Raw genomic sequence first — 23,436 nt, 5'->3', positions numbered from 1 at the left:
TTTTCGTGTTTAATTGGGACGAGCACCCCCCCGCGATAAGTGAAAACCACGATAAAGGGGTCCCCCGCTCCCCCTTAGATTTTTTTTTTTATTTGAAATATTTTATTTATTTATTTTTATGTGAAAAGTCTCCATAATTTACAGACAAGTATTTTCAGACAAATATTATTGCAGTACATTACTTGAATTAAATCTGAAATCATTAAACCTTATACAGTGACTGCTCTCATCCCTCCCTATCCATTTTGCTGTCTTAGCTGTGGCCATATTAGCATATTAGCAGTGCCAGAAAGTCAAATTAAAGTGAGCGCCGTTAAAAAACAAAAAACAAAACACGAGTCACAGTTTGCACTTGAAATTCCAATGTATTACAAAAGAAATCTAGGTAAGAGATTTCTAACAGCACGGTGAAGCTGCTTTCCTCCTCCCGCCAGCGTGTGTGTTTTCTGATTACCGGCGCTGCCTTGCTTGGGGCACATAAAATGGTCATAGTAGCGCCGCACGGAAGTCTAATTCGAGTGACAGCTGTAGCAAACGTGATAAGAATCGCAGTTTACATTTGAAATTCCAATTTATTACTAAAGAAATCTAGGTACGCGATTTCCAATGGAAGGGCAAAACCTCTTCTTCTTTAAGAGCCTGTGTATTTTCTGGTTGAGATCGGCGCTGGTCTCTTGGAAAACCAGATGCTGAAGTTGGGGCGGAAGTAGATTACACTCCTGCCCTCATTGGTCGATAGTTGCGCCAGGAGCCAGTCATGTGTCATATAGAAGTGCCAATCTCCCTCCTGAAATCACTTTTGAGTGCCCTGCAAGACACGCGATTGGCTCCCGGCCCAACCATTGACCAAAGAGAGCAGGAGTTGTAATCTACTCCTGCCCCAACTTCCACTTGTTATGTAGACGAAGACAAACAGCTCCATATCAATCACAAAACGCGCAGACTCTTGGGAGGAAGAAAGCGGCTTCACTGTGCCGTTGGAAATATTTCTTTTGTAATAAGTTGGGATTTTAAGTATAAACTGTGATTTTTAATCATGTTTTTTACCGCGTTCATTTTAATTGGACTTCGCCGCTAACATGACACGGCTCTCCGTGAGACCACAGTCACTAAAACTTACATTTACTGTATAAGGTTTAATAATTTAAGATGTAAGTAAATATGTGTGCTGCAGTAGTTGGATGTCCAAGGAGTGTCCGTGGCAAGTGCAATAAGTGCTTTTATAGTCACCATGTTTGTCTGGCATGCAAGAAACCTTCATAGTCGGCAATATATATATATATATATATATATATATATATATATATATATATATATATATATATATATTTTTTTTTTTTTTTAATTAAAAAAAAAATCTGCGATGCACTGAGGCCCGATATAGCGAGGGATCACTGTATATGCCATACATTTTATTAAAATCGGTCGTGAAATGGTTATCTCTGTCGGCCAATCAGATGACAATGATGTCATAGGGTTAGGGTTAGGGTTTGGCCTGTGTTTTAGAACTGGAAAACATGGGAAATGTTTCTGAGAAGCACTTTTATTGTAAATGCACAGTTCTGAGAAAAGTGTAATGAGAAAGTGATTACAAAGGTCAGAACAAGGCAGTTTTTTGTCACCAGAACTGGTACAATGCAAAAGGGTTTTAAAAGGATAGGAACACAAGCAAAATCCTTCTAATTTGAAATGACAATCAGTTGCAGACGCAGCTGTCTTAAAAGTTTAGGGTTTTTTTTTGTTCGTAGAAGTCTGCAGTTTTTTGTTTGTTTGTTTGTTTTGTTTTTCTTGACCTGCTCATCAGTGAAGACCTGACTTGGCCCATGCAGTATTATCTGCCACAGTTGTTGTAGTCTTCACATGAGGGATTATCATTCTCCTTGCTCAAAAGATTAATCACACTCCTCTGTTTTTCACTTCTCTTTCCTGCTCTGCTTTGTCTCCCCTCACTCCCGTCATCAGGCTATGAGCATGCTCAGTGCGTCCCTCCCTCAGAATACTCAGAACCCAGCTTCATCACAGAGTCTTACCAGACACTTCACCCCATCAGCTCAGAGGAATTACTGACGCTCAAGTATGAGAGCGAATACTCCGCTCCCATCCTACGGGACACGCCCCTCAATCCCCTGCAGGGCGACTACTTCTCTGTCAAACAGGAGGTGGTATCCCCTGACAACATGTGTGTGGGACGGTTGAGCAGAGGTGAGTAGGTCGCACATCAAAACATATGGAATAGATTGACGTTCTATATAGCTTGCATGGATTTGTCGTATAAAGATTCCTATTTTGTTTAGGTCGTGTGTTTTCTAAAACCGGGGTTCTCAAAATTTTGGAGTCAGGGACCCCTTTTCGGACGCAAATTTTCCAAGGAGCCACATTGCAAATGTTTGCAGAAACAAAACAAAACAAAGCAAAAAAACATTAAAAGTTATTAAATGTAAAAATTGAATAAGTGCCCCTTTTATTCACCAACAGATTCAATTAGACAACCAAACAGATTCAATTTGACAACAAGTATACTTGTTACTTTTCAGCAATACTGAAGTTTAGAACATAGAAATTGCAAATTGCACGCCTCCAAACTTGGTCAGCATTATAAAATAAAATGCCGCTTTAACTTTGCTGGCTTCATCGCCTCAAAAGCCAGCAATTTCAGACACAAAACACATTTTGACAAATTTCAAAATTATTGCATTATTTTAAAATATATATGAACTCTATACTTAAGTTGTTACATTGATATTTTAGTACATTAAAACATTAATTTCCAGATACTTAAGTTTCAAATCAATACTTCTGATCTGGGATGAATGTCTGGACTCTTAAAAAATGTGAAAATTGCATTGAGTTAAACTGATTGAATTGGTTGCTTTATTGGAGAGTAAATAATACTTTCACGATTTAATATAAAATAACATGAAAATAACACAAATACATATCAATGCTCTTTTTACATCTGAAAAGTGTTGGGTCCGCAGGATTTGCAATACTAAAAAACTATGGGTCCCAACAGAAATGTTTGGAGTCGCACAGTTTTGACAAAATTTCAGATTGTATTTACAAGATATAAGAAAAAAAACAACAGATATTAACAAATGTTGCAGTAAAATGTATTAAAATAATAGAATAAACTTACATGTAGCTGCCGTCATCATCGTCTTCATATCACAACCACTGATATAACATCCAGTTTGGTACAAAAGTCCACTTAGCTTCAACGTGTCAACTTTTGTTCCTCTTCTCGATTTTCCGAAGTGTTTTATTGTTGGTTTTTACTTTCTGACTCATTGTTACCTGATTGTGTATTACTTGACTTGCCACTGATGCTAACAAAATAACCAATTTGATGTTGTTTTGTGTCTAAAGATGGCACTTTTAGGGGGCTTTTTTATTTTCTATAACAAGATTCTGCAGATGGGTGAAAACGAGAAAATGTGTCCTCCAAGATCAACACAAACATGGTGGACTAAGTTGCAAAAAATGTTAGTAAGTGGTCAAGTTTTGCTGAGTAAAAGGGTAAATGGAATATGATTAATATTTTAATGTCAAAATACTACTACTTGACTTCCAAAAATTCGGAGTGGGAGTCTTTGACTCTCACGATTCGATTCTGATTTTGGGGTCTTCGATTCAAAATGATTTGATTTGATAAGAAATTATTTTTGCTTCAATCTATAGATGTGCAAAGAATCATCATCCAACTTCAGTCTGCTTTGCACGACAGAATAAAAAAGGGACGTTTTTTTTTTCCCCCATTTACTAAGTAACGGTTTTGTAAGGAACATCCCCTTTTCCCCAAAATATCATGTGTACAACCTCTATTCTTTGATGTTAGCTATAAATTATTTAGCTTTAATATTATAAAATAAGATTAAACAAAAAATAAAAGGTAGAACAAGACACATTGTCATATCAAAGGAAATTTCAGTACCAAAATATTATGCAAAAAAACTGTTGCCCAAATGAAAAACATTAATACAGTGGGCCCCCGGGTTACGAACTTAATCCGTTCAGCGGCTACGCTCGTATCTCGAATTGCTCGTATAGCGGGCAATCCAAACCCATGTTAATTCGTGAATGCGTGCAACGCGCGCCGAAGCCTTAGGTAAAAACGACACACTGTATACATATATTAAAATTGAGTGACATAATCTGCTGTACACTTGCATTACATAATAAATACAATGGATAAATAGCTTTTACCTTTGAAACGACTAGACTTGAGCTGGGTGTAAGCAGAGGGGTGGCAGAGTCCAACGCTCAAAGTTAACACAGCGATAGATATGCTATTGGTCTTACAGTGTTAGAGTAACTCTTTCAGTCAGGGTGCAAATCACGCAGATACTAAAACATCATCCTCTTATTTCTTTCTTTACCGCTGCTAGTAATTTTCGAAGCTATGTCTAACAGATAAAGTTTGCAAAGTCTTCACAACATTCCGTTTTTCACTAATTTTCTCTCCTACCTTCCATCCTGTCCCATCAAGCTAGATAAAGGCGTTCGGCCAATAGCATATCGGCATTTCTGTGATTGACGTGTGACGCCGGCCAATAGCATCTCCGTGAGTGACACCGGGTGACCTTAATCGACCAATAGCATATTCGCATCTCCGTGACTGACTGATAATTATTCGCACTTTTTTTTAAACGGTTGGAATGTATTGACAATTAATTTAAAAAAAAAACACACATTTAAACCAATGACAATTCTTTGTCCTGCAATCGCACATTTAATTTCATGTCAGCTGTTTTTCCCTTTAGCTGTACAAACACTACACTTAAATGGTAATATATTTAGACACCGTGAGTGAGACAGTCAGTGTGACGTTGTAAGACCAATAGTGTTCACGTTACTGGCACAAGTATCTACTGATGATTGATGATGTCGCTACTGTTGATTTTATTGACACAATTAAACGAGAACATTTCTACATACTCAATGGCTGGCATGTCGAATTGCTCGTAAGGCGAGAGGTTTGTTCGTAAGCGGAGGACAAAAATCTCCCTGATCCACGCTCGTAAGGCGAATTGTTCGTAAATCAGGATGCTCGTAAGCCGGGGGCCGACTGTATTTATCAGTACATTTATGACAAAATGAGAGATGAAAATAAAACATTTTCCAAGTGATTAGCTAAATTGAAAAACGTGAAAAACATGAAATGTGTGCCAGTTTGTTCATCTCTGAGCCTATCGGGAGAATTAGCAGTCACAATTGTAACATTACTGATTTATTTTGAATGTATATGAGTAGGCATGTGACAATATCAGAATCTGACGTTATGATAACCTTGAGCAAAAATATCACAGTATTAAAATTACAGCTCTAAAATATATAATATTAAAACCTTTTTTGTAAATAGCTATGTAGATGATATAAAGTTATATTAATATTCTAAATGCACAACAATATTTTGAAGGATGACTGTTTTGATTTTAACTACCATCGAGTGATAGCGGGTTATTACAAATCAATCATTCAACTACTATGTGTTTATGTAATAGTACAATGAGGATTCTGTCATATCAGGTTGATGAGTCTATTTCCCTTTGCCTTGTTCTCTCAGTCTCGTTTTCGAAAGCAGAAATCCTCCCAGACAACCGACTTTGATTGTTTGGACGTGTACCTATCCCAGTCCAGGAATCAAGTCTCTTACTGATGTTCACAATCGCTTTTATTTTCTCCTCCACATGAAACACGGTGAAAAAAAAAACAAGTATTTACAATATGTACAATTAATATTTACAGCATTGGAACAACACAGTGAACCAATAAACAAAAATAACGTACCGCGTGCGCCCAAAAACCAAAGTAGATAATCAAAAATAGAGTCCGTCTGACAATCGTTTTTTTCGCATTTGACTTCTTTCTCCTATGCTGTCATGCACGGACCTGCACTTCCGGCATAAATGACCTTGAACCGGAAGTAATTGTCCCACAACCTCGCCCGCAAATAACGACTCGACTGAAATGTATAAAACATGGTGAACACAAAACAAAATACAAATACTTAACCAACCCAAATACTTAATCATAATAATAAATTCACATGAATTCCACACTTTGAGTTGTCATGGCAACCGACCAGAACAACACCAGTGCCAGCTACAGGACAGGGGGAAAAGTTCAATTGGTTTGAATTCTTGACCCACACGTTAGCTTGGTAGACTGCTCGGGTCCTACCTTGAATGCTATCCGATAAAATGCTCTGTGAAAGTAGCACCAAAGTAGCAGTTGGCTAAGGCAGCCAAAGAGCCACATGAGTCACATCGAGAGAAAGCCCTCCGCCGCAGGCTATAATTGTCTCGTGTGAAACAATTCTTGAGCAACCCCCCTACAAAAAAAGGTTGTGTCCGGTGGACGCGCGGGGGGGGGGGGGGGGGGTGAACTTTGGTCCTCTTACCAGAGCCCTGAAAGTTTGAGGTTTCTGCAGTACCTTCAATGTTTCTAGGACTGCACTCTTCTGGACTGAGGCTTCAGATGTTGCTCACAGGACTTGCTGGTGCCACTCACTCATTTTTTGTTTTTTTTAAATTAATAACTCAAATTATTCCACAGACCCCCTGTAGTCAGGCCGCGAACTCCGCGAACCCCTGTTTGAGAACCTCTGTTCTATAATGTGCGCCGAGTGTTTGTGACGGTTGTCATTGTGGCTCTGTGCGTGTCATTTCTGTTTCAGTGCGTGGATGTGTGCTGATGCCACCAAAAGAGGTAAAACAAGTCCTCTGGTTGGTTTGTGGTTTCAAACTAACAAACCTACTTTTCACACGATTAGAAGTCGAAGAAAAACATCACAACAACTTTTTTGTGCAAACTGAGACTCAGACAAAGACCAGTATCTGCCTCTGTAGCCCAATATGAAAACATCATTAAATTCTAATTCTTTTTGTCATTCATGTTGTTTTTTTCATAATATTCCATCATGAAGCTTAATAAAATATTTTTAGAGAGTGCGCAATTTGGTGGTTTCAATTTGTTTGTTTCACTGAAGGCTTTACTGAGAGCTATTTGTAGTTAAGAAAAAAAAGAAAAACTTTTTCCATGCATCACGCATGAGATGTGTAAGGTATTTTTTTTTGGCCTTAGCTTTTCTAAATTCATCCTCTCAAGCAACAATGCATTTAGCAATGATGATAGCATTTATGTTATCTATTTTTTATCAATTTGAATTGTTTCCTCAGGTTCCACATATGAACAAATGCCTTGTGTACTATAGGAATTCCCCTTACCCAGTAGAATGTACAAGATCCAATCCTTGTGCATCCCACACACCACATGTTACTTTTCAGCCCCGCATTGTCCTCTCGTGGGAAAGTATTTTTTAGGCTTCACTGACATCCACATGTGTCTCCAATTTGGCCAGTCCAATTTTTCAGCATCAGTCGAGGTGCTGCATTATCTGTCATTTGTTAATGACTCACCAATCAAAGGCAGTCCTTATCTTTCCCAAGACTGAAAATAGCAAGATAATTTGTGTGCTTGTCTACCATTTGAAATCAAATTCAAACGGTGGTTGTACAAGTGAAATGACGTCTGTAATGCAGATGCTAAACCATACAAAGGACTATTGTATATAAAGTGAGGAATGAGGTTTTGCGCTGCTAATATTTCATTGTCACTGACCCAAAAACCATTCATTTGAGTATATTAATTTAAGGTATAGACACTCTACGTAAATACAAACTAGTGCTGCGTATTGTGTCTTAAAAGCATATTGCGATACAGCAAAGGCTTAATGCGATATGCATTGTGATATATTGGGATATGTTTGTATAAAAAAATCTATGGCATATACTGTATAGTAATGACTGAAAGAAATGGGGGAATTATTAGAATAGACAAATTTGATGTATTCTTTTTCTGAAGCCACACACCATTTACATCTATGAGCACACATTAAAACTTGGGTTTTAAAAAAAAGCAGCATGTCCGCTTTCTTTTGTGTCAAGCATGCCCTTGACCTGTGTTAATATGTCCCCCAGCACTTGAGAATACTCTTTCACATGGCACTAATATGGCAGGTATACCCAAGTAGCATTTTGCCACACATGCCACAATAAAATACTGGTGACAGTGCTTTTCACCCGTAAAAGAACCGGAGCTGTAACGTCACTCGCATTGGTGAAAAAAAACTACAAAAATCAAGGAGAAATCTATCGTTATACTGTATCAAATACATAGAAACCTTGAGATACGGTTGCTTCTGATACTATCGCTTTTTTCGTCATATTATGAAAATTACTTAGCATATAAAAGAAACAAATGGAAATAAGTCTTGAAATCTTAAAATTTCCATTTTATCTAAACACAACATGAGACTTTACTGCTGGTTAATATGGCTGCTTGCATAATATTGCCCTTCTTGGGAACACACACAGGAGCTTATGACAGATGACTTGAACGTTTTGCGGACCTCTTAGACATGACTACAACGGCAGCCTAGAAACTATCTTTGTATGTTAAAGTTTTCTTTTCATGCTGTTTGGCCTCCTCCTCTGCTGCCACTTTTGCTTTGGAACATGGCCTCACTCTAAAGGTAATGCATTGTAACATTTAATGTGGTGTTTTTCAAGCACTTGGAACGAGTTACATTGAAAACATGATTCATAATTTGACAAAACTCATGATACGAAAGTCACTCCGGAGTTGATTGATTTAAAAAAATAAATAAATAAATTAGGAAAACGAGGTACTCCAAAACCGATTCGCGATATATTGAAAACTGATCGTCATTTTGCAATATGCGTATTGAGTCATTTTGTTTCGCAATATATTGATATATTGATATTATTACCCAGCACTTATTCAAACTAAACCAAACCACTTGGAGAAAATGACATGAACGAAATAAATTTTTGAGGCATCAAATTGAACATTCTTGAAATCTTGCCCTTTCTATGCAGGTAAGCTTGGTGGCCAGGACTCTTTTGAGAGTATTGAGAGCTTTGAAAGCTGCGATCGGCTGACACAGTCCTGGAGCAGCCAGTCGTCATTCAGCAGTCTACAGCGGGTACCGTCATACGACAGCTTCGACTCAGAGGATTACCCGGCGGCATTGCACAGCCACAAGCCCAAGGGCACCTTTAAAGACTATGTGAGGGAACGTTCGGACCTTAGCAAAGACAAACCCGTCATCCCAGCAGCGGCACTCGCAGGATACACAGGTAAGCGCTTTAAAAGGTAAACTCTATTTTATATTCGCTCAGGATAGCCTGTGGCCTCCACAAATGTGAATCCATCTTCTATAGACGCTTATCCTCACAAGGGTCGCAGGCTTGGTGGTGCCTATCTCAGCTGGCTTCGGGCAGTAGGCGGGGAATTTCCACAAACATGCATTGGAAATTTATTAGAAATAAATTTCTATATATATAGAAATAATTTATTAGAAATTTGAACTGTTTGTGGTAAGGGAAACTTTTATTCTTGCACTATTACTGCCTTCAAAACACTTTAGTTATAATAATAATCGGAAATTTCATTTGCACATGGCCCATTTATTCTTGCCAAAGCAGGCTTCATATGGAGTTCAGTTCCACCTTTTCAACTAAGAAATATAAGTAACCCAACAAATTCATAGTGCTTGTGCAATCATTTTATTTCTACATCTTACTTTGAGTTGTCTCTATTTTTTTCACTTCTAATCTGCTGCTTTATAATCTCTAGCCTGCACCTCAACCTACATTTTCTTGGTTGTTTTAGCAATGCTACTGAAACTGAAATTACTGTATGTCTGCGCTTGCACACAACCAGCCACAGTCAAATTATCACTTCATCTCTCATGGCATTTTCAGACAGCTAATGTAAATCTTCAAACTTCCTCTGATGCAAAATTGCTCAACCATACAAGTTTTAACCAACACTTAGTCATAGGGCCTACGCTTAGCTTTCAATAATATCTAAACCTAAAAAAAAGAGTAATGTAAAAATGTTTTGAGGTTGCATAATTTCTATACTTGAGTTAATAGGGATGTTTGTTAATCACACATTCATCTTAAGTCTATAAATTATGTATTACTTATTTAAATAAGCACCTTTTATGAAACCCTCTAAGAGCAGTTGCTCAGCCAACTCAAGCATTTTCAAGACTGAAACATTTTCAACATTAAAATTGATAAAACATTAAAAGCTTTCCATTGTTAAGTAAATTATACAGTAGTCTAAACACCTTATTACAGCTAGGACAAAACAACTGCATTTAACATTTTAGTGGTAATTATGCAGTTCAATTGTGCAATAGTAAGTCAAGAATAACTTTTGAGGTACACATCAGTTAATAAAGAGTGGGTTCAGTTTAAAACAATACCATGTCAAAAGTGAGGATTAGTCTGCTTTTATTTTAATACAGCACTTATAATGCATGTATGCATGCATATATTTTGTGTGCGTGCATTATATAAAGACAACAATGGGTTAAAGCACAGCCTTACACAGACTCCGTGTTCCGTAGAACTTCTTATCGGAGTTGGTGAAATGATACACATGACACTTGTTTTGTGGGGATGACGTGGCTTCACACAAGAAAACTTCGTCAACATCTCCATGGTTTCCTCTGACTAACCAACATTTAAACATCCATCTGCACTAAAATCTGTCAGCTTGTATCATCTTGAACTTTTGTTTTTCTGATATTCTAATGCTCACAACTGTGGACATGGTTTACGCACATAGCTCCTTTGCAGTTTTTCAAATGCACTAGTTGAGTTGAGCTCAGTTGAGTTTAACATATTGTTTTGGTTTGAGAATAAAATATATAGCTTGCTATAGTTCTAATTTATCATGTAACTGTAATGCTCACCCAGTCACAAGTTTCAATCATTATAAAACCCCACAACTACACTGTATCTTGCAGACAGCAATTTAGATGACAGCCTTTTAAGTTTAATCACAAGAACATTCTGAGAAAAACAAGTACTCAATTTTTTGGCTTGATGGTCCTAGTGTGTAATTCCAATGTTGGCTATTTTGGAGCCTGTTTGCCAGATCGATTTTCATAGATCAAACTTTCCATTTGAGTGGGTCGCATGCTGAGAGTACTAATGTGAGGCCTCACTGTACGCTTATTCAGTACAAGGCTATTGTATGATATTTTTGGAAACATTTTGCCTTTCAAAAAAATGTAGTCTGCGTTTTTTTTGCTTGAGAAAGGCCATTGATGGTGAAGGGCCTCACTGTTGCAGTGGCAGATGTTGGAATGTGAGTCAAAACTGTGAAAGAGAGCCAGTGTAACCACCATATGCGTTCTCGTTTTGACAGCGCTTAAACACAAGTCGCATGCTCGCAAATGTCATGTCAAGTGTGCAACCCACATACCCACACGCTTTGTTTCCCCGAACGCTTTTGGTTTATATGATACAAAACAATTGAAAAAGGTGGCTTCACATATGCATACGTGTGTGTATGTATATATATATATATATATATATATATATATATATATATATATATATATATTATTTTACCTATTTATTTTTTTGCTGTTGGGGCTGTGTGCTACATAAGCAGGTGTAAAACATGCATGGCTCAGCAGCAGGTGGGTTAGTGTGTATGCCGAAAACCAACATCAAAGAGTGCTGCAAGTCAATCCATCAGACATGAACCCAGTCTGTTTTGTATTTTTTTTTTCTTGTTAACTGTGTGTTCTGCTTTCACTCCTTCTTTTCCACTGCAAGCAATGAGGCTTTAACCCCTGGGTGTCCGGGGAATTTTCACTAACCTGGCATTATTATCACCCAATTTGGGCTAAGTTTGAAAGGGTCATAACAGAGTCAAATATAAATATAGTTTTACTTTCTACCCCTCAAAATGTTCAGTGGCATAATCCCTATACATACATATATATATATATATATATATATATATATATATATATATATATATATATATATATATATATATATATATGTGTATGTATGTATATATATGTATATATATGTGTATGTATGTATATATATGTGTATGTATGTATATATATGTGTATGTATGTATATATATGTGTGTATGTATGTATATATATATGTGTATGTATGTATATATATATGTGTGTATGTATGTATGTATGTATGTATATGTATGTATATATATATATGTGTATGTATGTGTATATATGTATGTATATAATATATATATATATATATATATATATATATATATATAATGTTCGCGGTTGGGCTCGTAAGATGAATTCACCGTATGACGGACAATTCAAATCTATGTTAAATAGCAAATGTGTTTAGAAACCCAGGTAAAAACCTAAGCATTGTACATACATATTAAAAATGGGAACCAAAATAGTATAGTAAGTGCTACGTATATATAATATACATGGGCACAATCAGAAAAGATGAAAAAAATAGATATAGAAAGGATTTATTCACCTTTGTGTGGCACTTCGTATACCCATATTCTCTAATAAGGGTTATCGCCAGCATCGTTTCCATGTACCGTATTTTCCGCACTATAAGGCGCAACGGATTATAACTGCACCATCAATGAATGGCCGATTTCCTAAAAAATGTCATATATACGCCGCACCGTATTACAAGGCGCACATAGAGTTGAAACCATAGTACTGGCTGGGGTTGCATTATGCAGCCACTAGATAGAGTTGCGTTATGCAGCCACTAGATGGTGCTTCACTAAATGGAATTTATTAAAAACAATCAGCAAAGTCATCAAACTTTATTAATAGAATATATACTTTATTCATACGATATAAGCATTTGAATGGATATTATACTAAGAAATATTTGTTATTAAAAAAAAAATCTGATAACACAGAGAATGCGTTATTGGCAATTGCTATTTAACTACTAAACAGAAGCCGAAGAGCGCAGAATAGATCCAGATCAAGCCATGCACTCATGAACACGCTGTGCCGCAATCCTTTTGATTTTCCCCTCGGCATGCATTATATATTTTTGACCAGCTATTATACAAATGAACGTCAGGGAAATTTAAATGACAAACATGGCATGCATGATACTAGCCCGCTATTTCGTTATGGACCACAAAGAAGTTACGGATTAACGAAAGTCAGGGAAATTTAAACGAGAAACATGCAAGGTATGAGTGAGGAGTCTTGTGCGGATGAAGGCGTGGCGCCGCCGTCTTTTTATTTTTTTTCTCGGCATGCATGATATGTTTTTGACCCGCTATTTTGATATGGAGCACAACAAAGGTACAAATAAACAAACGTTAGGGAAATTTAAACGACAAACATGAGTGTGGTGCCACACACTCTTAAGTCCTCAAAAAAAAAAAAAAAATTGGGTTGGGCCTGCAAATTGGCCACCAACAGATGAGTAAATACAGAATGGACATTTTTGGGAGGACATTGGTTTCTTTCCGTCAGGTTGGAGCTGCGATAGGTTTACTTTAACACCCTTCTGACAAATATGAGTAGTCAACTGTCATGCATGAAAGAAGCGCAAAGGGCTACATTAACTCCACCTTTTATCACCTATGTTATTGTCTATTCTTTCTCAATGCATATCAGTTGAAATGCACTAGATGTTACTTTTGATTTCGTAATGGTATAAACAGAAATAGTTCAAGGATTAAGTTACTGAAGTGCTCTCTAACAACACTACACAAACACCATGTGTTTTTCATGTGTTTTGCAGGCACGGGCCCCATCCAGCTGTGGCAGTTTCTTCTGGAACTGCTGACCGATAAGTCTTGCCAGTCCTTCATCAGCTGGACAGGCGACGGCTGGGAGTTCAAGCTTGCCGACCCAGATGAGGTGATAGGTTGTGACCCCACTGGTCACTGGCACATGCACTGGGAGGTCTTAAATAGTTAACCACATGAACAAACACCGCTTTTATTTTGCAACAAGTTCTGTCTGGTTCCATGACGGCAATTGTAAGAGATGTGTGTGCCTGATTCCTACCTGTCTCCCAAGACACCTCAAAAGTACAGTGGTATGAAAAAGTTGGGCACCCCTGATCATTTTCAAGATTTTCCTTTATAAATCATTGGTGGTTCGGAACAGTGATTTCAGTAAAATCTATCATATAGCCGATCGTCACTGTGATATTTGAGAAGTGAAATGAAGTTCATAGGATTTACAGAAAGTTTGCAATAAATACTTAAACAAAAGTAGGACCGTGCATAAATTAGAGCACCCTAACATAAAAATGATATCAATATTTAGTAGAGCCTTCTTCTGCAGCAACAGCCTCTAAATGCTTCCTATGGCTTCCAATGAGGATCTGGACTGTGGATTCTGGCTGAATGTAGTTTCTCCTTTACAAAACATCGCCAATTCAGTCTCGTTTGATGGTTTCCGAGCATGGACTGCTCGCCTTAAATCACAGCACATATTTTCAGTAATATTCAGGTCTGGGGACTGAGATGGCCATTCTACTATACTTGTCCTTCTGCATCACTCCCTTAGAAGAATTTGACCACTGTTTAGTGTTGTTCTATTGTTGAAACATCCAGCCCTGGTGCAGCTTCAACTTTGTCACTGATTCTTGAACATTGTTTATCAAGAATCTGTTAATACTGAATCCATGTAACCTTCACTTGAACAAGATGGCAAGTACCCACACAGTGCCCCACAGCATGATGGAACCACTACCAACACATGTTTATGTCCAAATAATTCACTTTCAGTTTCATCAGTCCACACACAGCACCTTATTCCAAAATGAAGCTGGCTTGTCCAAATGTTCTCGAGCATACCTCAAGCTACGCTTCTGCCACATTACTCTCCCAAACAGCATCTCCTTGCACAAATTGTGCTGAATAGTTGAACAATGCACAGTGACACCTTCTCAAGCAAAATCATGTTGTATATCTTTGGAGCTGGTCTGTGGGTTGAGTTTGACAGTTCTCGCCATTTTTTGCCTCTGCTCATCTGAGATTTTTCTTGGCCTGCCACTTCGACTCGAATTGTGCCTGTGGTCTTCCATTTCCTCACTAGGTTCTTTAGCTTAGTCTAAAACATATAGCGAAATGCATCAAAGTGCCTGACACGGAAAAAAAGACATACACATATAATTGATTGCAAGTATACTTCACATGACAACAAGAAGGTATTTTCTCTGCGGTCATCCGCTCAGCCTTTGGCATCACCTTGCGCTCCTCCCAGCGGGCCCCACCCCACTATTTGAGAAGCACTGACGTAAGCCATGGGTCAATGAGCTCCCCCCCCCCCCCCCCCAGGATTAGCACTAAAGGTATTCAAATCAATAAAACAACAAGGGTGCCCAAATGTATGCATTGGCCTACTTTTTAGTAATTATTGCACACATTCTGTAAATACTCTGAACTTAATTTCACTTTTCAAATCTCACTGTATTTATCTGCTATATGATCTATTTTACTGAAATTGATGATCCGATCCACCAATGATATATAAAAGAAAAATGTAAATGATCAGGGATGCCTCAACGTTTTCTTACAACTGTACATTTTCTTCTGAAATTACCAGTTAATCTATCCATATAAACAATACATTTTAGTGGTTGGAGATTGCTAGATCGATAGTGCCTTATAATCTGAAAAAGGTACTTTAATTGTATTATTGGAAGATTGTTTTAAAATTGATAACTGGGAAAAAGTGTTTTTGTAATGCTATGAAAAAACAAGTGGATTGAATAATAATTTAGTAAAGTCACAATTCTACAGTAAATGTTAAGAGAACAAAAACACATTGACCCCATAAATGTATAAAAAAAAAAAAACTAGAAAGGACAGTGGTAAATGAGTGTTCCTTCATGTGGTTCATGAGTATTTGTTTTCCATTTCATTGTCCCCCAGTTGCTTCACTGATCAACAATCATTTCACCACTCAGGAAACAATTCTGAACACTCAATCAAATTCTTGTGTACAATTTTTAAATTAGAAATCAACTGTTTTTTTTCTGTTTTTTTTTTTTTAAATCTTATGCAGATTTACAAGTCTAGTTCTGTGGTGTTAATGCTAATGCACAAAGCATATCATACAATTGCATCATTGCAGATTGTATTCTCTGATGACATTAGCCTGGGTACCAACCATTTGTTGCAATAATTTCATCATTTAAATTGCAGATCCTCATCGATCATTCCGTCTTCTTCCTGTGCTTTTCAGGTTGCTCGCAGGTGGGGAAAGAGGAAAAACAAGCCCAAGATGAACTACGAGAAGCTGAGCCGTGGCCTGCGCTATTACTACGATAAGAACATCATCCACAAGACCTCTGGGAAGCGTTACGTATACCGCTTTGTTTGTGACTTAAAAAGCTTGTTGGGCTACACTCCCGAGGAGCTGCATGCCATGTTGGACGTAAAGCCAGATACGGACGAGTGAACGTCAACAAAAAAGTCAAGGACTGGCACTCATTAAGTGGTCTTAACAAACTGTTATTTGGTGGGGTGGGGGGGCAGAAATGTTTTCAATGACTAACTGGTTTTGTCATCTTAGCGGCTTGAGGTTTTAAGAGATTACAAAGGTTTAAAGCCGGTATTGATACCTTGTTATATATATATATATATATATATATATATATATATATATATATATATATATATATATATATATATATATATATATATATATATATATATATATATATACACACTGCTTGTATTTTTACGGATGTGGGTTCTATAATGCCGTAGGGCCAAGAAGGACTTTTTTTCTTTTTCTTTTTTTTTTTTTTAGCTTGGACCAAAAAGCGTTAAGATGAGTATTATTTTACTGATGCTGACAGCATCCCATGCAATGACAGTATCATGCATATACAGTATGTTATAAAGCGTATCAATAGCATAGGTAAAACAGAGGAACCAAACGTGTAGCTGTGGAAGCCTTTAGGTGCAGCGTGCTCTTGGAAATGGATGTGATGAAACGACAAAAGTAGCCTTTGCTTTTGAAACTTTTTTTTTTTTTTTAATGCTTTCTTGTCGAAAACATTGACTGAAGTATTTGGTTGAAGTTGAAGTTTTTTTTTTTTTTTTTCGTTAAAACCAGCAGTATTAGAAATTATTAGACAATCATTGCGGGAAATTCTATGATTATTTTAAAGTTGTTGTTTTTTTTTTTTTAAATAAGTCATGATTGTTTTAAAGTTTGAAAAAAAAAAAAGTCACTTCACTGTCATTTTCAGCAGTGCTTTATTAATTGTCTTAAAAGTCACAAGTGTGAAGTGCCGTTGAGGGAAGAACGCTCCAAATGTTTGAAGTGTCTTTGGAAATAGGCAATAGAGAGAAATCTGCATGTGAGACGAGAGAGATGACAGAAGGTGAAGGAAATCAACTTGAGCACATCAGAAATTATTTGGAAACAAAGTTAATCACATTCCACAAACAAAATGTGTCACATTTGTTCTAATGCAGTATGTTTTGTCATTAGTTTGTCAGTGTAGTCATTCAATTCCAAAGACATATTTTTATGTGTGTTTGTTTTTTTTATGTTGTTGTTTTTTTTTGTTTGTTTTTTTAAACACAAACTTCAATCCTTGATATTTAAGATTTTTGTATTTTAGATGTGTTGTTTTTTTTAATCGTTTAGCTAAAGGACGGTCTCAAAATGGCTGGTGCCAAATGTATCAAAAGTTCAATAAATTACTTTAGGTAATTGCAAGTAATCTGTTATAAAGTAATTTATTACTTACTCACTCAGTTTATTTAGTACCAGCGAGAGAAAAATACATGGTTTAGAATGTAATGGACTCTTAAAAAAAGACAACATATGTCTTTGGGACTGAATGAGTTTCAGATGGGCATTTGGCAAAAGCTTGACTGAGAAAAATGATCAATTATTTTTTGCAGCTGTCAGTTTGGAAAGTATGTATTCAGTATGTATATATTTACTCGTTGGAATTATTATTGGTGGTCTAAAACATTCTTTTTTTTTCTTTAAACAATCAGATGTCTCATACTGCTCCGCACTCTCGCTTGATGCCTTATTTGAGTCTCCCATTTTTCCTCAGTTATATCAAAACACAATCGCCAATCAATTGCACACAATCACCACTTAATGAGAAGGTTTTTTTTATTTATGTGACAGCTCTAAAGTTATTCTGGCTATCGCTGGATAGCAGTGTATCACTTTTGATAGGAAATCCTGCTAAAATCTTTTTGATAGGAAATCCTGCTAAAATGTCAAGAACATGCTCAGGAAAATGTGGATACTCTTTGATTGACAACATAGATGATGATAAATAAGAGGGAGTGTTTGTTCCATCCATGTAAGTTGGTGCATTAAGCTTCATTGGTACCATATGAGTTTGGCAAATGGGCTGTACACTGGCTTTATGGGAAATGCCAAAGTTGAGCATCATCTTACAAATACGATGTTATTGTTTACAGTAGCTGAATGTTACCCATATTGATAAGAATAGATTTGAAGATGTTTATTTGTACAGATTGTATTTCATAAAGTGTCACAGAGCTCCGGATTACACAAATAAGCACGCGGCAAAGCCGGAATAATAACCAAAAGCCTTCGGAGATCTTGGGACGTCATACTTTGTGTTCGGATACAACAATGGGGACAGTGATTCTCTCATCATTTTGGAAATGGAATGGCACACCCGGCTTTAACACAAAGACTCATTAATTATTCACCTTATAAGGGTCTCCTACGGACTTTCAAATGCCTTTTTTTGGGGGGGGGTCCAGCCATCATCTATAGCACTGACTCATATACCCACACCGGAATTTTGACCTTTAGCTATCTGGTTGTCATTATATATACACTGTTATTATTTTTCCCTAAACACTGTTCGTATTAATTTTAAGAAGAAGAGCTTTGAAAGAGGCAAACTATATATTGTTTTTTTTTTTTTTTTTTTTAAGTTTCATTTGCTGGGAGTAAACGTTTGAAATGTTCATAATTACTCTACAGCAGTTTGTACTGTCACAGATCTACTGTACTTAAAAGAACATTGGCTGGAAAATAACCTTAAGTTTGGCATATGTGTATCACACTCGCCCCTCAAAAATAAGGATTTAGAAGGAAAACCATTTTTGATTTCACATTTTTTTGTAAATATTTTATAGTATTTTTGTTATGAGATCCTTTTTTATTGTATTTAGTTCAGAAACATTTGAATATTTTTTCAATAATTTATATTTTATATATAAAAGAAAAAATGATTTGCAGACATCTGGTGCTTTCATGTGATGTTAAAAGTAGCACAGGATTGAACAATGTAGCGATTTTGTTTTAATGTTGGTTTTCACTTCTATTTTTTTTATTTTGTTTTTGTTTAACATAAACTAAATCTGTCTCCTTGAGAAAAAGGCTGATGCTGGCCCATCAATGATTTCTGCTGGAAAGGTTTTATAAACTGTAGCCTCTATTTCTAAAATGTACTTAATGTACTTCAAAAATGTTATAAAATATATGTGAGCAAACTGTTTGTGTGTATGACTTCTTGAATAGTAACCATAAAATGAGAAAGGCTCATGAGGACAACACACACAGCTGTCCTGGCGCCTAAGTACGAAACAACCATGCTACTGTAAGTGACAAATTACAAGAAAGCTGAATTCACATTTAACCCTTTCACTACTTTTTTTTTTCAACATATGGCATATTTTACTTGTTTATAAATCTATGATAATTGAAGAATTAGTAAAAAGCCTGACCTTCATAGATTACAAACACTGGGATTTTTGTCCCATCTGCATTTTGTAATAATAATACCAATAATACTAATAATATAAGCGTGCCAGAGAGGTGAAAATCACCAAATGCCTACAATACATATTAATCAGTGTCATCTATAGTAACAAATATATAAAACACAATATATTTCCGCAGTAATGGATCGTTATTTGACAACACAAGCTACCTACCTTGTTGACAGTGGGCCAATCACTGGCTTGTGTATGGCATAGTTGCTCAATGCCACTAGAATCTGTAGGTAGGTGTGTAATGAACCGCTGGAATGCCGTTTCAAGATACCATTCTTTATATCCACTGCAATTTTTTGGAAAAGTGCAAGGATGAATTGTTCCAACGGGAGTGAAAGGGTTAAGTGACCAGAGTTTAACTTTTCAGTAAAGATACTCTCCTCACAAAAACTGACGTCACTTGTTACTAATATGATCACACATTTTCTGTACCAAACAAATTAGTTATTAGTTAATAACAATGGATGTATTGCTTCAAACATTTGTATGATGAAGAATATTTGAAATGTTAAACAAAAAAGATACCAATTGATTAAAGATAAATCTATCCATTGTTTGGCTTCTTATCCTTAAATAAGATTTATTTAGTAAAGTTTTATATGTATTTGTGTGTGTGCCTGTGTGTGTGTGTGTGTGTGTGTGTGTGTGTGTGTGTGTGTGTGTGTGTGTGTGTGTGTGTGTGTGTGTGTGTGTGTGTGAAAGTCACGGACCGCCACTGAGATAGAGAGGCGAATCCAAACCTATGTTAAATAGCTAATATGTGTGATACCCCAGTTTTGACCACCATCAAAATTGGTCATACATATTAAAAATTGGTACCAAAATAGTATAGTAAATGCTACGTATATATATCGATCCTTTGCAAACAAAAGGCACTCCCAGCAGAACTTGGGACAGGTTCGCTCTATAGCTACGCTTTTAATGCAAACAGCCAAAGCCGACACTGTGTAGCTTGGTTGTTGAGCATTGCACCGCCTGCCACAAGTGAGCATCCACTCAACGCACTTTCAACGTGAGGCCTCTAGATCACAATCATATGAGTCGATTGGCTATCACAGCCGTCTATTAACTCCAGTACATTATATAGGCCACTCACATATCCATCTGCGCTTGTGCAGAAGCCCACAACTGTTGAAGCGAATGGCCCAGCGCCTCAGGGAGCAAGCAGATCACATCGACTCAAATTAGATGAATTATAATTGGCTAATAACTCCAACTTAAAACTACAACACTAAAAGGAGCGTAACCAAATGGATTTAAGATGACGCGAAAAGATCAGTCGGCCCCCGGTTTAAGAACACCCTCTTTTACGAACATTTCGACTTAGGAGCGTGGACCGCGGAGTTTTTTGTCCCCCGAACGCCTTTATCTAGCTTGATGGCACAGCTGGTCGAGACGGAAGGAAGGAGAGAAAATGAGTGAAAAACGGAAGCAAGGAAGGAATGTTGTGAAGACTTTGCAAACTTTATCTGTTAGACATGGCTTCTAAAATTGCAACTGGCGGTAAAGGAAGAAGTAAGAGGATGATGACAATAGAAACGAAGCAGGAGATAATAAAAAAAAAATACGAAGGAGGCGCACGCATGGTTAAACTTGCTCGTGAGTATGGACGGAACCGCTCTGCAATCTTCTAAGGGCAAGACTTTCCTTGCCGGGGGACGGACCTCGCTCGACAACAAAATCGAGAGGCTTCTTCTACTATAGATTAAAGAGAAGGAAATCGCCGGTGATATGTTTTGGTTTGAGAAAAGTTCTTGTTTAAGAAAATAAATAAATCAATTCTGCGGGTTGGTCTCTGCTCACCTCCGTCTCCACTCAGCTCAAGTCACGTCGCCCCAGGGGAAAATGTCATTCATCCTTTATATATCCATGTTAATTATATTAACTGTATAGTAGATAATGGTGCTAAATTTAAAGATGTGTGTAAATTCGTGGTGGATTAATATATGATTTCACTTCACGGTGCCGTTCAATGTGTACGAACATTTGTCTTCACTTTGCTCCATCAACGAAATCATCTGCTTATGCATGACACGGTAACGCTGATATGCTATTGCCCTTACAATGTCAGTCGCTGTTTCAGTCACGGTGTCAGTCACGGAGATGCCGATATGTTATTGGTGGAACGCCTTCATCTAGCTTGATGGCACAGCTGGTCGAGACGGAAGGAAGGAGAGAAAATGAGTGAAAAATGGAAGGAAGGAATATTGTTAAGACTTAGCAAACTTTATCTGTTAGACATGGCTTCTAAAATTGCTAGTGGCGGTAAAGGAAGAAGTAAGAGGATGATGACAATAGAAACGAAGCAGGAGATAATAAAAAAAAAAAAAAAAACGAAGGAGGCGCACGCATGGTTAACCCTGCTCGTGAGTATGGCCGTAACCGCTCGGCAATCTAAGGGCAAGACTTTCCTTGCCGGGGGACGGACCTCGATCGACAACAAAATGGAGAGGCTTCTTCTATTATGGATTAAAGAGAAGGAAATCACCGGTGATATGTTCTAGTTTGAGAAAAGTTCCCGTTTAAGAAAATAAATAAATAAATTCTGCGGTTTGGTCTCTGCTCCCCTCCGCCTCCACCCAGCTCAAGTCACGTAAATGTCATTTTTCCTTTGTATATGTTATTTAATTTAACTGTACAGTAGATTGTTACTCATTTTTAATATGTGTATAAAGTCGTGATGTTTTTACCTAAGGTTTTTGCACGCGTTGCACGCATTCACTAATTAACATAGGTTTGGATTGCCCGTCATACGAGCAGTTCAAGTTACGAGCGTAGCCGCTGAACGGATTAAGCTCGAAACACGGGGGCCCACTGTGTGTATATATATATATATATATATATATATATATATATATATATATATATATATATATATATATACAGTGATCCCCCTACTTTGCGGTTAATGGGGGCTGTCAACCCCCCCGCGAATTCTGAAACCCGTGAAGTAGGGTATCAGTTCTTAGAGTTCTATGTGCCCCAATATAGCCGCAGTAACCATAAACAATCCTTTTTTTTTTTGTATTTTTTGCATATTTTATTTCCTTTCTCCTTTTATTTAACATTACATTATCCTTATTAACATTATTAACATTATTGTATTTTCATTAAATAACTAATATTACTTACGTTTGTTTAGAATTTGTTCTCAGAACTGGTTATCTGCACCAAGACTCCTGTGAAAGAGTACGCAAGTCATCACGTTGAACTTCACGTTTATTTTGGCTCATGTATGGTGTATCATGTAGTATCTGTTGAATAATAAATCAACAACAATCTTAAAGTCAGCCAACTAACATATACACACTTAATCTATGAATTTACTGTATTTTTAGCCGACATTAGTGGGTTAGCAACAACTAACAACTACTAACTATAAAGTGCAACCTCTACACAAACGAGCACATAAACAGAATAAACACTCATCGCTTACGAAACAAAGGCAGTAGCGTGCGTTATCAACATAAATGATAATAAACTATAAATATGAGCTTACGTTGTCATTCAGTATGTCACCTAAGAGTGGAATGACGCAAAGAGAACGTAAAACAAGAAACGGAAATGCAACGTGACCCGACAAATTAAAAGCATGCATTTCAAAATAAGATACAAAACGTCACGAACTCTAACGCTTGAAGAATTCTTAACATAGTTAATAACTAATATCACTACGTTATTTGCAGAATACAGTACTGTATAATGTACGTTTGTATTTTTTTTTTTTTTTTACATTTTTGCACGTTTTTTTAAATGATTTTTTTTTGTTTTGAAATAGTGTTAATTTTTCCTGGAAAAAAACGCGAA

The 23,436-nt window shown here is 36.9% G+C and overlaps 1 protein-coding gene and 1 long non-coding RNA gene across 3 annotated transcripts in view; one reads left to right on the top strand and one right to left on the bottom strand.

Moving 5' to 3' along the window:
- LOC148416339 (protein c-ets-1-B) overlaps positions 1-16,458 on the top strand; it is a 32,730-nt gene extending 16,272 nt beyond the window's left edge. Inside the window, exons 5-8 of the mRNA XM_088428407.1 lie at positions 1,963-2,202; positions 8,901-9,161; positions 13,620-13,738; positions 16,079-16,458. Of these exons, the coding sequence (XP_088284533.1) occupies positions 1,963-2,202; positions 8,901-9,161; positions 13,620-13,738; positions 16,079-16,294 (836 nt within the window). The 3' untranslated portion in view covers positions 16,295-16,458. The remainder of the gene's footprint in view (positions 1-1,962; positions 2,203-8,900; positions 9,162-13,619; positions 13,739-16,078) is intronic.
- Positions 16,459-17,081: 623 nt separating this feature from the next.
- On the bottom strand, positions 17,082-23,174 carry LOC148416338 (uncharacterized). Of its 2 annotated transcripts, XR_015867116.1 has the most exons (4): positions 23,129-23,158; positions 22,762-22,808; positions 19,792-19,915; positions 17,082-17,198 (listed from the first exon to the last, which is right to left on the bottom strand). It is a non-coding gene; the product is annotated as an uncharacterized LOC148416338 (long non-coding RNA). The 2 variants fall into 2 exon arrangements; XR_015867117.1 differs by lacking the exon at positions 19,792-19,915 and having other exon boundaries at positions 23,129-23,174.
- Between the last annotated feature and the right edge of the window lie 262 nt (positions 23,175-23,436).

Source organism: Hippichthys cyanospilos, chromosome 11 (assembly GCF_059441005.1).
Source record: "Hippichthys cyanospilos isolate Australia breed blue-spotted pipefish chromosome 11, RoL_Hcya_1.0, whole genome shotgun sequence".
In the NCBI taxonomy this organism is placed as follows: domain Eukaryota; kingdom Metazoa; phylum Chordata; class Actinopteri; order Syngnathiformes; family Syngnathidae; genus Hippichthys; species Hippichthys cyanospilos.
This window is presented reverse-complemented; position numbering and strand designations above follow the sequence as displayed.